We start from the raw sequence: 18581 nt of genomic DNA, 5'->3' as shown, positions 1-18581 counted from the left end.
CTGAGAGGAGCTGAAAGAGGACGGGGAAACAGGAGTGACTGCATGGAGAGTGATGAGATGTCTCAGATGCAAGTTACGGATGGTACCGATGTCACGGATGGTGGTGTAGCATGCTGAGTTTGGTAAGCCAGAGTAATAAGGATTTGGGTTTTATATAAAATGTGATGAAATGCCTTTGGAGAAATTTAATGGGGAAAAACATAAAGGAATATGCATTTCAAATATTTATATTGTATCTATGTGGGAAATAGATTGGACAGAAAGAAGTACAGAAACAGAGAGCCCACCAAATAATCCCTCAATAGTCTAGGCCAGAGAGGATGGCGGAAAGAAATGGACGTAATTGGGGCATGCTTTGCAAACAGTGTCAAAAGAATTTACTAATGAATTGGAAAGAAGGGTAGAGAGGAATCAAAGCTAAATCTTAGATTCTGGAATAACCCTACTATATATGTTTTTACAATGTTTGTGCAAACTACATTGTAAGAAGCTACAAAGCAAGTTTTATGTAAAATCTGGTATCTTCTATCTATGCATGTCTTTGTTTCTGAAGAAGGATGCCCAAAATATTCCCCATGGGCCATTGCATATTGCTTGAATTCTCTAGTGAGTGTAGTGTGTGTGTGTGGGTGTGTGTGTGTGTGTGTACAAAATCAGTGGAAGACCTTCGTACATTTTGTAAAGTTACAATATAGCCTCATTTGCACATAAAAAATTCTAGAAAGCCCAAGTGTTATGGACTCTATCCTTATGTTTACTTTAATGCTACCAATAGAATAGATTTTGTATAAATAGTGAAAGAAAAGGTATTTAAAATGCTGTTATTGTTGAGTGGTGGACTCTTTCCTGCCTTGAGGCAGGAATGAGAGTTTTCCTCATGGACATTGTAGTTCATCTGACTGTCACAGAAACATTTACTACAGAGAGCTGTGTGTGAACAGAACTTTTACTCCGAAAGGTGAGACCTTAATTTATCCACTTCAGGCTCATCTTCAAAAAAAAAATCAGGTGAAATGAAGCCTAAAATCTGTTGAGTATGCCTGCACACATACACTATATAAAATGATTTCTAATGAAAACAGTGCTCCTGCATCCACTGTCTGATGCCATTCTACTTCTCTCTGCAGAGCAACAACATATTCAGTCAGAGGTATGACTTTTCCACAAGCATCGCAGCTATCCCTCTTTATTCATGTCCAGAAATGATATGTTTTATCTCAGCCACTAAAGAAGGTACTGTTTTCACACTAATCCAACTAGTTTACTGTCTGGAAACTCTCAACTAGGGATGAGAGCAGCAATCATAGGGCTCTTCCATTAGTGCACTGTTTGTTGTTCCATATGGATGTCTTTTTATCCTCTTCTTCCTACACTGCATATTGTTCCATCTATGCTTCTAAAGAAAGCTTCTCCAAAGGAAAAATGCTCATTATGAGTACATAGAATTAATTTACCAACTGGTAAGTCTGTTTCCATGTGCAGGAACAGATTTTAGCTGAATTCCTTTTAACGTTTGCTAGTCTGTACATCTGTTCATAATCCAGGCTTCTCTTCCCTGCTCCCCACCCAGTCGTCTGAGCTCAAAGATTCACAATTTTACTTTGATCAGGAAAAAGGATTACTTTTATCACCTTTCCTAACAGTACAACTGAGCACACAAACAAACAAACAATGTGTAGCCTCTCGATGTTTCTAAATGTTGCATTGCTGGGTAATTGTAATAGTAAATGTACATGAGACTGTCAACTTTTTAGTCTAGCCACATATTTAATACTGTGCACAGAATGCATTCTTTTTCATTTTAATGTGATGAAAATCCTCATTAGCTTTTAAATAATTGATAATCATATTATAAATATGTGAAATATGTACTCTAAGACTAAGAAAGCATGTATTACAATCACATTTCTTCAGTTCTAGGGTAAAATAAATTTAAAAAAATTTAGGATATTAGATTACAAGAGTCCTAATCTGTTTCATAATTGTTACTGCATTCACCTACACATTTATAATTTATTTTGTTAAACATGGAATCAGGTACCAATAACCCTAATGCAATTTAATTTATATTTTGTACACGAGTTGATTTAAGAGAGATGCTAGAGGGCTTAGAAATGTTTGTGTAGACCGAAAAGAGGCTATCCTCAATGATTCAATTTGGCTGTCTCCTATGGTAAAAAATTCAACTGAAATGGCAAGTCAGGTCCCAGGATGGAAAGGGAACTGCATTTACCTATAGTCTCTGCAAGCAGTAGATGTCTATGAGCAACAAGACTTGGAAGCTTGGCTTGATGAAGGAGTCTGTAATATATTGGTGTACAACTTTCTGTCTCTGAGTATTTTTGACATTTATTATGAACAATAAAAGCAGAGTGAAATGAAAGTAGCAGGTGTATCTATTATTTAAAACTGGAAAGGCATATTTAATAGCTTGATACCTTTCACTAGACCAAAACACAGACACTTTTAGAAGTAATATTCTTTTCTACTATTAAAATTTAAAATCTGAAACATTCTTTTTATAATGGTTCTTACTCTAACAATAAAATGTGATGCATCCTTCAATATATGTGTTATTTTGAGGTAAATTGTCCTGAAAACAAACAATTGAAAAGCAATATTGCGTTTTCCATCACTACTCATTTTAATAGATATAGGAACAAATAAACAAATCATAACACCAAATGATATTTTAGGGATACCAGGTCAGTAACTATCGGTAAGCTGATTGGCATTACATAAATATAAACATGCTTTTTATTCTATTTCATACTTCCTAGTATGATAATTCTAGGTATAGAGAGTTTTGTTTTTAAAGTTAATAAAAATAAAATTTGCTAAGAAAGCAAAATATATACACATAAAGTAAAAATATGGAAAGGTGCATGTTGGGCAATTTCATTCAAAGTAAGAATAATATCAGTTAAGATAATGAAGAAGTAATGAATTATTATAAAACTATATCCGTACAAGTAGGCAATAATAAAGTAATGGGATAAGTTAGAACAGTGGCAAAAGAACTTTAAATCTCATATAAGGGTTTCTATGGTAATAGGAAGAGTAAATTTGGAGAGACATGGGGAATATCATTAAAAAAAGCTTTCTGGAACAGTGCACCTCAGCTTTGTTATGACTGTCTGGGAAACCCTGACAGAGGTAGTGAGGGAGTGGTTTCTCCACAGAAGATCTAATTGGACTCTCTGTTACTCTCTTCAATAACCTGGGCCTGCCATAGTTGTATAGTTGCTGGTAGGAGAAGAAATATGTTGCTCATTTTTTCCTACTTGTATTACTGTATTTCCTCTTGAATCCTGGGGAGTACTTTGAGGATGGAGGTGGTACTAAAGAGTTCAAGCATCTCCATCTATCTTCCATTTTTATTTTGAAGAGTAGTTACAAACTGCTCTGGCATGAGTATGAAGGGGGTTAAAAGCCATTAGGAAAGTTTAGAAGAAAGAAGAAAGGGTGTAGAGAGCACTAATTTGTGTTTCACATTCTCTGCAGATATTTTCTCAAAATTTCCCAGGTGCTATATGTTTCTGAAATTTTAAAAATAATATTGTTTTAATCAGTTGATGACAAATAAACACAAGCACCTGACAAACTTTATATATATATAAAATTTATGTGTATATATAAAATTATATATATATATATATATATATATATGCACTTGAATTACTTCTAACTAGAAAATAAGAATTGCCTAAGGTTATCTGCAATTCTCTGCAGGCATCTCTTTTGTGATAAATAGTTATCTGCCATGTTCTCTATATTGGAGGATACTGATCTGGATGGTCTTTACTTGGGAGAAGACATTTTATCTAAATCTTCTGAATTTTATGTTGCATCAGAGAAACAAGGGTGATTGTAACTTTTATCCTGCTCAATCTATATTACTGATTTGTTACACTATTAAATTTTTGTTTTCTGTTGTTTAGTTAGGAAAGATTTAGAATTTTCTTGTTCTTCAAAAGGGATAACCTAATTTATGCTTTGGCACCATTCAGGGAAGAGTATGGGCAGTACATTATATGTAACTCTTAAGTAAGTTTCATATCAGAGCACTAAATTGATATTGCCATCAATATCAAAAGGCTGCTAGTAATATAACAATAGTAGTAGTCTAGTTTGTTGCAAGTCTCTCTGTGTACCTGGCACTCTGTTAGGTGCATCCATTTATGATATATACCATTAGTTTAGGAATAATCCAGGAATGCTGTGTTTCTACTTTTTAAAAATTCCAGGCACTTGAACCAACCATATTCTTGCACTCTGATAATCTCCATCATTGTATGGCCATTCTCTTATACCTCTTCTATTTTTGCATGATAATTATTTGAATGTTTATCTTCCCTATTAAACTCCAATCCTCCTAAGCATTATCCACCTTAGCTGTGCAGTGCCTTTGCACTCAGTGGGTAAACGCTAAATCTATATTTGGTGAACAAATGAATTTTTCTTTTAATCTGAGTTCTACAAGTAGTAAAAACAACAATGAAACAGCATATTTTAAGACCATTAATATAGAAATAATCAGCCATGCTAAGTAAATGGCAGGATCCTGATAACAGCAGGAGAGTAACTTCAATATTTTATATATAAGCAAATACAAACAAACAATAAAACTACAGTGACCATAAAATTAATAGTATGACTATCACCACCAATTTAACAGATTAAGTTTTCATAGCTGAATTTGTTAATAAAAAGTGTATTTCTTTCCCAAAACAACCTCCACGATGCAAAAGTTTCATAAGTATAATGTTTTATCCCACAAGTATTTGCATGCTCAAATTTGTTGGGCTCTTTATTGAGAGTGAATTTCATACTGGCAGCTTAAATTACCATCTGTAGTTCTAATGCTGAAATTTTCAAAGGTGTAATTAGGAGGGGATAAAAACCTTCCAGTGTCCATAACACAAAATGTCAGTGCTGTTAACAATTAAATGTGATAGCATTTAAATAATAAACTTCCATTGACACCCAAATAATAAAATCTAACCATTAGGATGGCATCTGTATAGCAGATGATTTCACAGGAAAGTGCTCAGACCTCCATCAAGTTAAGAATCAATAGAACCTAGGCAACTCTGGTATAGTCAAAGGCAGAATCTCAGTACATGAAAGGCCCTTCTGTGCTAGAGCTATATTAAATTATCACAGTTAATGTAAAATCAACCTTGGTGTAAAAGATAAAAGGGTGAAGTTCTCACAAATGATCACTTATCACTCCATTCCAAAATGCATACAGCATCTATTATAGATCAAAATATCACTCAAATTTCATCATTTAGTGGGGTTTAGAAACAGCTGACCCATTAACAGAAGAGAGTAGCTTTTTATATTTATACAACCAGTGACTAATGAAACATACTCTGTGTGCAAAAAGGGAGAAAAAACCTTTATTTTGTAATGAACCCAATTGGAGCCCTTTTAAACAGAGTGTAATATGGTTTCACTGTTTCACTGAGCCTCTCATTACTCGTGTCAATAATCCTAGGTAAACTACTGTTGAACTTCACAGCATTTATATAGTAGCATGAATAGCATTAATCTACGGGGTGCTTTTGATGAATTGTAGTTCAAAAAGCAAAGCCAAAAATGACTTCTTGAAAAGTGCTTAGAGAAGTATTTATTAGAAATGTGTCAACTGCCAACTACCAAAGGCTGCTTGGCTGCTTAGGAAATCGTACTGTTGGCTAGCTTGCAAACACTGGGAAAACATGTGAATTTTCCCCACTTGAGTTACTTAAAAAAAACAAATGACATTCTCTACGTTTATTATTCCCTGTCACTCCCTTCTAATTCTCTATATTTTTAATGTCGTATTGCTTTTGACACAATGTGACATGCTATGCAACATTCTACCAGTTCCCAGAAACTGTCAGGTGAAAGAAACACTTAGAAAGTTAAGTATGAATCAGACTATACTTCATTTACAAGACTGCATGATCTACACATTCAGGTCAGCATGAATGGAAAGCTACTCCTGGATTCTGCTGTAAGGGTCTAACTCATCATCGTGATATACCCAGTGATTGTCACATCCTCTCTGGCAGTGGGGTTGGCAGAGTGTGTCTACGGGGCTTTACCACATTTATTTCCAATTTAATATCAGTCTAATTTGATTAGGCTAATCTTTCTCAAACGTTGAAATTTGCACAATTCATAATATGCTAGAAATTAATCTCTCAGCTGTACTATCTTCAAGATGTTTGTATGTGGATAGTCTATTCACTGAGAGACTTTTATTTGCCTTTGATAGCAACATGGTATAAAGAATTGAGAGATTGCATACACAAAAGCAATTTGAAAGTAGAATATTGACTTCATATATTATTTTTATACAATTTAATGTGCATTATAAGCTGAATAAAAAAACTAGAAAAACACAGCTGAATTACTTTTCCCTACATTTAAATCTCATTTTAAAGAATTAAAATTTACCCTCTATTTTTTGGAAGTAACTCATGCTTTTTACAGTATTCTATAAATAGATTCATGGAAAAATATATCAAATGTATCCTCTTAATGATTTCTAAGATCCACTGGATTTATGAGAGCACTATGTTTTTTATACAATACTCATTTAAAACACTGTATGTTGTATAGAACAAAATAGTGATTGATTTCTAGTTTCATACATATGGTCAGAGAAGATGCCTGATATGAAATAATAATAATAGTTATTATTACTATATTTTTTATTATTATATTTTAGTGTATCTTTTAATTTTATTTTATTAGCTTGACTTGGCACATATTAAAAGTGCACCTTGGATATATTTACACTTATGAGTCCTTCTAAAAGAAAAAGAAAATCTGCTTAATTTTGTTTGCTATAAAGATTTTCATAAACTTAAATAGTTTTTCAGGGGATTCTTTATTTCACATATAATGATGTTAAAAAGGTACTCACCATGTACAATGAGAACATACTCTGCACTGCTTTGGCCAATGGTGTTTGTGGCTTCACATCGATATGTACCATTATCCGTTTTGTTCAGGAAAAGAATGTTTAGCTCCCTACCACTCACAACCATTCGATCAGGATCTGGTAATTCTCCACCATCCTTTGTCCACAAAACAGGTTCTGGCCTATTGGATTTAAACATGCATATAGATAGAAAAAAATGAGAAATGCTACATATTTTGTGAATTAAATTAATCAAGCAATTTATAAATTTTTAACACTGATTTTGGACATAACCATGTGCTAACTTATATAAGGTACCAAAAGAACAATCATGTACTCATTCAGAAGATTTGAAGTTATGGTAAATATCATTTAATTCTATTCTGCTTAAGTGAGCCGACATGCACTAAGAAACTAATTTGCTGACTCATTAGAGTAGTCACTGAAATATATTAGGTCCTGCAGTCCTGATCCTGCTGCTAATGATTCATACTTGCTGTTGGAACAGATTTCCCCAGAGGTACCTGGAATGATATCTTTGCACTAGGTTCATCAATGTGACACAGTGTTGCCTGAAAAAACCCAAAGCTTCTCCCTTTTATCTCTCCTGATTTTTCTCATTCCACTAAAGGTTTTTACTGACAGTTCTTTCATTTTTGCCCCCCTCATTTAGTGTCTCATTTTGATGTAATAATGCTGTATTATCTTGATATACAACATAATGATTTGCTATATGTATATATTGCAAAAGGAATACCAGAATTAAGTTTAGCTAACATCCACAACCTCACATACTTTTAAATTTTTGTGTGATGATAACTTTAAATTTCACTGTTAGCAACTTTCAAATATACAATACAGTATTGTTAACTAGAGTCACCATGCTGTACATTACGTCCTCAAGACTGAATTATCTTATAACTGGAAGTTTGTACTTTTTGACCACTTTCAAATATTTCCCCTATTCCAATCCCCTCCTCTGGCCACTTTCATGCAATGTTGTACTTGATGTCTTAGCCAGAGCAATTAAGCAGGAAAAATAAATAAAGGCATCCAAATCAGAAAGAAAAAAGTAAAACTCTCACTATTTGCAGATGGCATGGTATATGGAGAAAACCCGAAAGATTTGACCAAAGAAATAGTTAGAACTAACAAAGGAATTCAGAAAAGTTACAGGATACAATATCAGTATGTGCAAATTAATCATATTTTTATATAGTAGCTGCATACACTCAGAAAAAGAAATCAAGAAAACAATCTCATTTATAATTGAATCAAAAATTTAACCAGGGGTTATCTATACATTGAAAACTGCAAAACATTGATGAAAGAAATTAAAGAGGACACATAAATCAAAAGCTATTTCATGCTCATGGATTGGAAAAATTACTATCATTAAAATGTCCATACAACCTAAAGCAATCTACAGAGCCAGTGCAATCCCCATTAGAATCCCAATGTCATTTTTCCAAAGAATCAAAACAGTAATTCTAAAATTTACATGGAACCACATAATATCCTGAACAGCTATGCAATTTTGAAGAAGAAAAAATCTGAGGGGTTACATTTTCTGTTTTCAAATTATATTTCAAACTTATACCAATTAAAATAGAATGGTACTGGCATAAGTACAGACATACAGGTCAATGAGACAAAATAAAGAACCTAAAATAAACCCATGCAGATATGGTAAAATTATTTTTTCCCAAAGGAGACAAGACTATAGAATGGAGAAGGGATGGTATCTTAAATACATGGTGCTGGGAAAATTAGAAAGCTACCTACAAAAGTATTAAACTAGGACCCTATCTTGCACCAGATACAAACATTGTCTCAAAATGAGTAAAGAAGTTGAATGTAAGATTTGAAATTATCAAACTCTTAGAAGAAAACATAGGCAACAATCACCTTGACAACAATCTTTGCAAAGATTTGTTTAAATTTAAATCATAAGCAAAGGGAACAACAACAACAAAAAGTGTGACTGTATATGTTACATGCCATTGAGTCAACTCCTGGTTACTCTATTAATGAGTGATGTTCATGATCTCTTGTCCTTAATAGCCCTGCTCAACAACTGTAGATTCCTGCCTATTGCATCTTTTATAGAGTGAAGCCATCTCGTATTTGTTCTTCTTCTTTTCCTGCTGCCTCTGTATTTCCAATCATTATTTCTTCCAGAGAATCTTGCCTTTTTATTATATGCCCAAAATAGGACACCTTTCAATTTTGGAGGTTTTTGTTTTTTTGGGGGGGAGGTTGGTCATTTTTGCCTCCAGCAATGCTTCAGGCTTAATTTCCCCTATAACACACTTGTTTGTCTACCTGGAGATCTAGAGTATCTACAGAGCTCTTCTCCAATGCCATGTATCAAATGAATCAATTGTTTTACTATCACCCTTCTTCACTGTTCATCTTCAGCATCTGGCATAATAACTGGGGATACAACAGTGTGAATGATCTTAGCTTTTGTCTCCAATGACACATCTTTGCTCTTGATGACCTTTCCTAATTCTTCCATTGCTGCCCTTCCAATCTTAGCCTTCTCTTAATTTCATGACTGCAGTCTTCATTTAAATTGATGACTGAACCAAGATAAGCAAAATCTTTGACAATTTCAGTATCTTCCCTGTCTATGTTAAAGTTGTATATTTCTTCCTTAGTCATGATGTTTGTTTTCTTGCTATTCAAATGCAGTGTTGCTTTAGCACTTTTTTCTTTCACTTGCACCGAGTTGTTACAAATCTTTGCCACTTTCTGCCAATAAAATGGTGTAATTTGCATATCTTACATTACTGATATGTATTCCACCTATTTTTACTCTTCCTTCCTCTGAGGATAGCCCAAATTTTCATATATGGTCTGTGTATGGATTATACAATCGGGGAGGTAAAATGCACTCTTGTCCGCCACCTTTGCCTATAGAAAGGTATTGTGTCTCTCCATATTCTGTCCTAACAGTGACTTCCTGTCCACAACAGTGCTTATGTATCAGGATGATCAAGAGCCAAAGTATACCCCTTTCTTTCTTTCGGAGTAACCCCTAGCTTTCCTGATCATACACTCAAAGGCTTTACTATGGACTATGAAACCTAGACTAACTTTCTTTTGAAATTCTTTAGAGCATTCCAGTATCCAACAAATGTTTGTTATTAGATCTTGAAGGCCCCCTCCTTTTTTCAACCCAGATTAAACATCCAGCATATCTTGCCCATATAAAGTAGTAGACGTCACTGAATTACATTGAACATCTTTACCTTGTGGGAAATTAGAGCAATGATCTTATAGTTACTGCACTCCCTGGAATCTCATTTATTGAAAATTAGAATGTATGTTTAATATTTCTAGTCTGTATGCCATTGTTTTGTTTTCTTTACTTTTGACATATTCTTATTAGGATAATGACAGATTCAGTCTCTATGGCTTCAAGTCATTCTATTAGTATCTCATCTACCCCTAGTAATTTACTCATTTCCAATACATCCGGGACAACTTTCACTTCAGTTTCTAAAATTGCAGGTTCTTTTTCAAAGGTGTCAGTCATTTTTTTGTCTCTTTTGTATAGATTTTCAGTATACTTTTTATACCTTTCTTTTATTTTCCCTAAATAATATTCTTCCTTGTTGGTCATTTACCATTCCTCGCCAAGGTTTGAATTTCCCCAGTCTTCCAGTAGAGCTCTCTTGTTTTTCCTTTTTTCTTGTTCTCTTCTATATCCTCACAGTGACCCTTATAACATTTATCGTTTCAGTCCATAGTTCTTCTGGTTCTCAGTCAATTAAAATTAATAGTGCAAATATGTTTTTTAATGAGGACTTAAAATCTATCAAGAATGTTATTATATTATATTCTGGTGTTACCAAGTTTTTAGTGCTTTTCTTTATCTTTACCTTAATGTTTAATATTTAAAGTTTGTAGTCAGTACCACAATCAGCTCCTGGTCTTGTTTTGGCAGAGAGGATAGAGCTTCTTCATATCCTGTTTCCAATTACACCATCTGTTTGACTTCCATATCAGCCATCCGGTGATGTCCATATACAGTCATCTTTCTGGTTGATTGAAGCATGTGTTTGTAATGGACAAGTTGTTGGCTTTGCAGAACTCTGTGTCTCCTCTTGCTTCATTTATGACCCATAGTCCAAATTTTCCATAGATTTTGATTCTGTTTCATTTCCTTGTTTTTTGTTCCAATCACCTATAATTATCAGAATGTCTTGTTTTGGTGTGTGACCAACTTCTTCTTAGATACTTGCATGAAAAGCTTTCAGTTTCATCTTCTTCAGTTGGAGTGTAGATGGGCTTGAATAATGGTTATATAATAGGTGTTTCTAGAAGTCAGACTTCTTCTTATTATTCACTCAGACCTTGCATTGTAGCCCCTAACTGTCTGTGCTACACCTTGCCTCAATATTAAAGACACTCTATTTCTTCTGAGTCTGTGATTTCCAAAGTATAACACTATACGTGCCTGACTGACAATGTCCCATTCCAGTCCATTCAGTTCTGTGACATCAAGCTCTGCGATGTTTAGATGCTCTTTCTTGCTTTTCAATTTCTAGTTTACCTTGGTTTGTGCTTCTTATATTCCATTTCCCAATTGTATGTATTATGCAGCATCATACTCTCCTTTTACCTTTGTGCATATCATCTCATTAATAACAATGCTATTTGTACTACTTCTTTGCTCTTCCCCAGTAACTGTTAGAGTGCTTTCCAATCTGCGAGTTTCACCTTTCAGTACTGTCTCATATTTCATTTTGGACACTCTCTTCATATGGTTTTTAAGGTAAAACAAAAAAAAAAAAATAAGGAAAGGACATACAGCAGTGGTTAACCTTTGATTTCTGCTGTGTGGTGTATAGGTCCAAACTATGTATGGGACTACATCAAGCTAAAAAGCTTTTCCACAGCATAGGATACCCCTAACAAAAACAAAAGACAGTCTACAGAATGGAAAGATATTTGCAAATCGTATAACTTATAAAGGTTAAATACCCAAAATATATAAAAAATGCATGAATCTTTATAGCCCCTCTAAAAAAATAACATAAAAGATGAGCAGGGGAACTGAGCAGACATTTTTTCCAAAGAAGATGTACAAATAGCCAACAAAGTATGCAATATCATTAATCATCAGGGAAATGCCAATAAAAAAATACTGAGGTATCACCTAACAACTTTTAGGATGACTATTATTAAAAACAAAAACAAAACCAAAAGACAAGAAATAACAGGTGTTGGTAAATATGTAAAAACAAACAAACAAAAAAAATCTTTTGTGCACTGTTGTTGAGAATGTAAATTTTTGAAGCCACTATGCAAAACAGTATGGATATTCCTCATAAAATTAAAAATAGAAATATCACATGATGTAGCAATTCCACTTCTGGGTAGTTGCTCAAAAGAAATGAAATCACTATCTCAAAAAGATATATGCATCCCCATATTCACTTCAGCATTATTTACTTAGCCAAGACATGGAAAGATTATTTACTGAGCCATTGGTGGATGAATGAATAAATAAAACATATTCCAAATATAATAAATTGTTATTCAGCCATAAAAATAAGGAAATTTTGCTCTTTGAAATTACATGAATAAAACTTCAGGACATTATGTTTAATATAATAAGTCAAACAAAGAAAGACAAATACTGTATGATCTCACTTATATGTGGAACTTAGAGAAAACCTAAATTCATTGAAATCGACTTCTGTTTGAATGAAGTACTTGCAAAGATTTCCCTTCTAAAAATTTGCTTTTAAGAAAGAATGTATGAATGAGTCATGGATGTCTGCCTTTGAGGATTTCACAGTGTTTTACAATTATTAATGATTAGAATGGCTATTAATAATATCTACCACCACATGTTGATGATTGTAATTATCATAGATACTTTACATATATTTTGTACAATCCTCACAAGACACTTGGTGCATATGATTTGAAAACTTTTTAAGCATATAAGAATATAAGAGATTAGAAATGTACCTAAATCTTGTCTCTGTTGTAAATGCTTTGTCCACTATCTCTTGATTTCTAACATGATGAATATTTTCCTATTTCTTCTAGGTCCACATTTTCTAATTTAAACATGATTTCAAAGGACCTGAATAGACTCTTCCACAAAGAGGACATACGGAAGGCCAATAGACCACCAATAGACAATCTGTATGATTGTTATCACCTCACACCTGTTAGAATGGCTATCCTCAATAAGTCAACAAACAAGTGCTGGCAAGGATGTGGAAAAATGGGGGCACTTTTGCACTGTTGGTGGGAATGCAAATTAGTGTAGCCACTATGGAAAGCAGTATGGAGATACCTCAGAAAATTGAAAACGGATCTGCCTCTTGACCCAGTGATCCCACTTCTGGGAATATATTTGAAGGAACACGAAACACTAATTTGAATGAACATACGCATCCCTATGTTCATTGCAGCATTATTTACAGTCACCAAGCTATGGAAGCAGCCCAAGTGTCCATTGATAGATGAGCGGATGAAAATAACTATGGGACATTTACACAAGGGAATACCATTCAGCTATAAAAAAGAAGAAACTTTTGTCCTTTGCAACAGTATGGATTAACTTGGAGAACATTATGCTAAGTGAAATAAACCAGTCAGGAAAAAAAATTCCATATGATTTCACTCATATGTAGAATCTAACAAACAAAATGAACTAATAAGGAAAATGGGAACAGACTCAATGGAGAGCAGATGACAGCTAGTGGCAGAGGGGCGGTTAGGGGGCAGATGGATTAAGGTAAATGGGCACATGGACGTGGACAACAGGGTGGTGATTACTGCAGGGAAAGGAGCATAAGGGGACTAAATGGTAATGGAAAAATATATATAAAGATAAAAATTATTTTAGAAGAAGATTTAATTATTGATTTATTTTGTTGAAAACACTCTTATGTTTTGTTATTATGGATACAATTAGAATATATGAGTTCTGTTCAGAAGGTATATCCAGGCATATAATATGATATTTATTGAAGATATTTATTGAAGAAGATACAAGAAACATTGTACATAGGACAATGACACCTCAGTCCCCTTCAGAGTAGGCACCTTGGGACCTCACACAGTTCTCCCAAATCTCCATCAGCTCCCCCATTGTATTCTCCTGAATCTCATCGAAGGTCTTAAATCCTTCCCTTTCAAAGGTGATTTTAATTTTGGGAAAAGCCAAATCTGGGCTATAAGAGGTCTGAGTCACCTGGATGATTTGATATTTCACCAAAAATCTCTGCACAAGATTTGATGCATGAGCAGGGGCATTGTTGTGATCAAGCTTACATTTTCTTTAATATAAGACAAAGCAAGAACTTATTATAGTAATTCAGTGCCTTAGGTATTAAACTTATATCACACATGAAACTTTTATTTCAGTTTAGAAATTTCACAAGTGGTGATATGTGTGATTTAAGTTTTAATACCAGGAAGAATTTCTTTAAGTTCTAATTTTCCTCTATTTCCTGTAATTTTCCTCTAGTTGCCCTCGCTGTGGCCTTTTGAATCATCCAAATAGTTCCATGATTTGAATCATACCATGGAGGTATGTACAAGCTTAATGCACAATTTCAGGAAGATTCATTGCTCTACTCCCTCATTTTGTATGCAATGGCCACACAGTACACATGTTCACTCAGTAGTATCTACTTCCCCCAGTAACTAGTACAGTGAAGACATCATTCACACATGTGCACTCCAGTCCACTCTCCTTGGCGGCCAGGATAATTCAATGTCTCAGAAACCATTCCTGTTATCTTAACAATGGCTGGACTTTTTCTGGACAGACCTCATATGTTTTGTTAAGTGATGGCTATAACTACCATAAATTTTCTGAGAAAAATATTACGTATTTTCTGACAAAATTTAGTCAAATGGGTAAAAGTTGTGAACCAAATAATAATAATGATTGGAAAAAGAGTAAAAACGCTTGAAGAAAGAAAAAAGAGGAGAAGACAATTTCATCAAGACTGTGCCCATGAAATTTCTGACATAGGATTCTATGAAAAAAGGAAGAAACCAGTTATCTAAAACTATAGGAAAGACATAATAATTTATATTACTCAATTACAACATATAGACTACTCATTTTCATACTTTTATAAAAGCCACAACAATAACACCTCTCAACTTGCTTCATATATCTTACATCTGCTATTTATTATTTGAATTTATTAATTCTTATTTTAAATCTGATAGCCTGAATAATCTTGTACCATGGACTTCTCTGAAGTATAACAAAACAATGAATATTGAATTTAACTGACATATTAGAAGTTGTGTTATTTCTACAAAGCCACATAGGCCAACTTTAAAATAACAGTTACAATTGGATTAATTGGATTTTTAGAAGATTTTTCCTTAAAATGTTATGCAATTGAGGTATTTTATTATATTCAAAAGCAACACATACTTGATATATATGTCAGAGTTTTAAATGCACACACATATAAATCAGTGCACATATATACACATTTTCATAATCTCAAAATTATACCACCCTAATCCAAACTGTCCTAAGTTTCTTAAGTTTTCACCTACATATTGAAGCATATGACTCTGTAAATATATAATTAAATTTAGATATATCTTTTAAAATTATGTGTATAGAAATGAAGGTCTAGATAAATTATACAAGTTGTCAATCTTTATTTTAAAAACTTAAAAATATAATTCTTGCCCTGCCTGGTGTGGTTCAGTTGGTTGGAGGGTCATCCCAAAGACCGAAAGGTCTCAGTTTTGATTCCAGGTCGGGACACATCCCAGGCTGAGTATGAGAAGGCAGCCAATTGAAGTTTCTCTCTCACATGGGTGCTTCTCTCTCTATCTCTCTTTCTGTCTCTCTCTCAAAACAATAAGAAAAGATGTCTTTGGGTGAAAATTTAAAAATAAAGTGAATGAAGGGATATGAGGAGTTCCCTTTTAAAAATCATCTGTTTTAGAAAAAATGAAAAAAAAAACACCTGCAAAAATAACTAATAATAGATAATAGCAATATAATTAATTGCTGACACTAACATTGCAGAATTCTTTATCCTACGATGTATGATAGTAAATCTTCAAGATGGCAAAAAAAAGTTAGCAGCAGAAGATATGATTTTAATTAAATGAAGGTTAGAGTATATGTATCAATTAAAAATAGCCTACTCATATTCCAATTAGTACTTAAAATCTTCAAGCTTCTTAATATCACCATAAATATATGAAGTGGTTTAGCCAGTATTCATCCAATTTGTGTTTCATCTTAATAAAGAGGGCCCCTAGGCCCCTTCTAATTGGAACCCAGGAATGATAGAGTTTCTTGTTGAAATGAGTAACAATCTTCCCTGCTGTTCAGGCAACGAAAGGTGATCATTTAAAAAGTAGTTCCCGGCTACAGTTCCTATGTGATAAGGCTGAAAAAGAGTAGAAGCTAGACACCAGGAGTAACAGCATCAGGCATAACACTGTTTAACTTCATAGTGAGAACATTAATACAGTCAACCCAGAGAGTTCCCCCTGTGAAATCCCAAGTAATCAGAAGTTGAAAATATTCCATGTGAGTTGAAATGTGTTTTATATTTCTGTCTACCAAATCTAAAGAACTAAAAAAGATGTTTTATTGTCCCATGCACCTAAAAGCACTTTCGCAGCAGTTTCTGCTTAGAATGACAGAAAGCAAAAACAAAAAGGAGAAAAAGAAACCAAATAAGCTCTTGCATTTATTTTCTTGTATTCTAAGGCCTTGGTGAAGAAATTCTTGTCTTAACAGATATTTAAAATACTTTTTTATCAATGGTTTGTTTTGTAGATATCTAATAACAGACTATTCCGTATCTTTAACAATTTCCTATTTATAAATTGCCATTGGAAAGAACTGCCCAACTCTCTCAGACACTTAGTGTATTTAATATATTGAACCAGATACAAGCCTGTTTCATAATTTCCACTGAAACTATTTCGTTAGTCTTTGGGATATTTATTCTGTAAAGTTATGCCACAGTATCAGTCCCTCTAATTCTCCCAGCTGCATATGGCATTACCTACTCCCTAAGTACTGATGAGAATGAAATACTGCCTTGCCATCATAGCAGTCCCTCTCTCTTTTAGACTCAAGCTTGGGAATAAATATAAAAGATGAACAGTTCAGTCATGGAAAAGTCAGTTCCATAATGGAGGTCTCCTAGGGAAAAATAAATTCTTCTGGTGTCTCTGAGGAAATGGACAGGAGTAAATATCTTTTTGCATTTGGCACAGATGCACTCCACATTAGCTTTCTTTTCCCAAATAATTATACCCTCTTTGAGCTCCTTAATAAACACTGTACATGTTGGGCTTTAATACTAACATTAATCTTTTGGAAGTTAAATTTATATTTCCTAGATTAAAAAAAGTCACTGTAATAGCATTCAAAGAAGCATTTTGCTCTTGCTCAAAAGAGGGAGAATATATATATATATATATATACACACACACATATATATATTACATTTTCTTTAATATAAAACAAAGCAAGAACTTATGTTAGTAATTCAGTACCTTAGGTATTAAACTTATATCACACATGAAACTTTTATTTCAGTTTAGAAATTTCACAAGTGGTGATATGTGTGATTTAAGTTTTAATACCAGGAAGAATTTCTTTAGTTCTAATTTTCTTCTATTCCCTGTAATATAATCACTCTAGAGTGAAAGAACATGGTAGGAGTTATGTAAATATCTTGGATTCCATTTTCTGTTTCAAGCAAAAATTTTTAATTCAAGAATTATACTAAAGAATCTATGAATAACACTCTGTGTTTATGCTATCAATTTTTAGAGAAATGGAGGAAAAGTTAAATGCAAATTAATTCAAATGAGTTTGAAATTGGGTTCAAGTGTTTTTAATTATATAGGTTTTTGACTGATAGAAATGGAAGATACCATATCACAAGGAGAGAGCTACCTGAATGTTTGCCTTCCAGAGGCCATACTGTTGAAGAGATAAATTTAAATATGGTGAATGTCAAAAAAGAGAATACAGTCGATAGGTAAAATTGCAATGGTTTAAGTGAAATTAGGAAAGAATAAAGTACCTGACATGCAACAATGTGGGTGGATCTTGAGGATATAATGCTAAGCAAAATAAGTCAGAGAAAGTTAAGAACCATATGATTTCACTCATATGTGGGATATAACACTGAAAGCAACAAATGAACAAACAAGAAAAACAACCAAACCAAAACTCATAGACACAGACTTCGGAATGTTTGTTAACAAAATGAAGAGGGTGAGGGAGTTAGAAAAGGATAAAAGACAGCAAATATATGGTGATAGAAGACTTTGGTAGCATGCACACAATGCAATACACAGATGATGTATTACAGAAATGTAAACTTGAAACCTATAAATTTTATTAACCAATGTTACCTCTATAAATTTAATAAAAATGAAATAAAATAAATAAGCAATAAAGGGCCTTGAATGACCAGTAAAGGAATCTAGACTTTCTTGAAAAATGAAAATACTTAGTAATGGCTTTTAAGAAGTGAAATAAGCCAGGCAGTGAAAGACAAATACCATATGATCTCACCTATAAGTCAAACCTAATCAACAAAACAAACAAGTGAGCAAAATAGAACCAGAGACATGGAAATAAAGAACAAACTGACAGTGACCAAAG

The 18581-nt window shown here is 33.5% G+C and overlaps 1 protein-coding gene across 1 annotated transcript in view; it reads right to left on the bottom strand.

Annotated features, from left to right (window-relative positions):
• Nucleotides 1–18581, bottom strand: part of CADM2 (cell adhesion molecule 2) — a gene marked incomplete at its 5' end in the record, with an annotated part of 236746 nt that overhangs the window by 85375 nt on the left and 132790 nt on the right. Inside the window, one exon of the mRNA XM_054585063.1 lies at nucleotides 6923–7101. Coding sequence (XP_054441038.1) covers nucleotides 6923–7101 — 179 coding nt within the window. The remainder of the gene's footprint in view (nucleotides 1–6922; nucleotides 7102–18581) is intronic.

This window comes from Pteronotus mesoamericanus, unplaced genomic scaffold (assembly GCF_021234165.1).
Source record: "Pteronotus mesoamericanus isolate MK-2021 breed Mesoamerican mustached bat unplaced genomic scaffold, CSHL_Meso_final contig_82, whole genome shotgun sequence".
Classification (NCBI taxonomy): domain Eukaryota; kingdom Metazoa; phylum Chordata; class Mammalia; order Chiroptera; family Mormoopidae; genus Pteronotus; species Pteronotus mesoamericanus.
The sequence above is the reverse complement of the archived record's forward strand: the minus strand, read 5'-3'. Positions and strand labels throughout refer to the sequence as shown.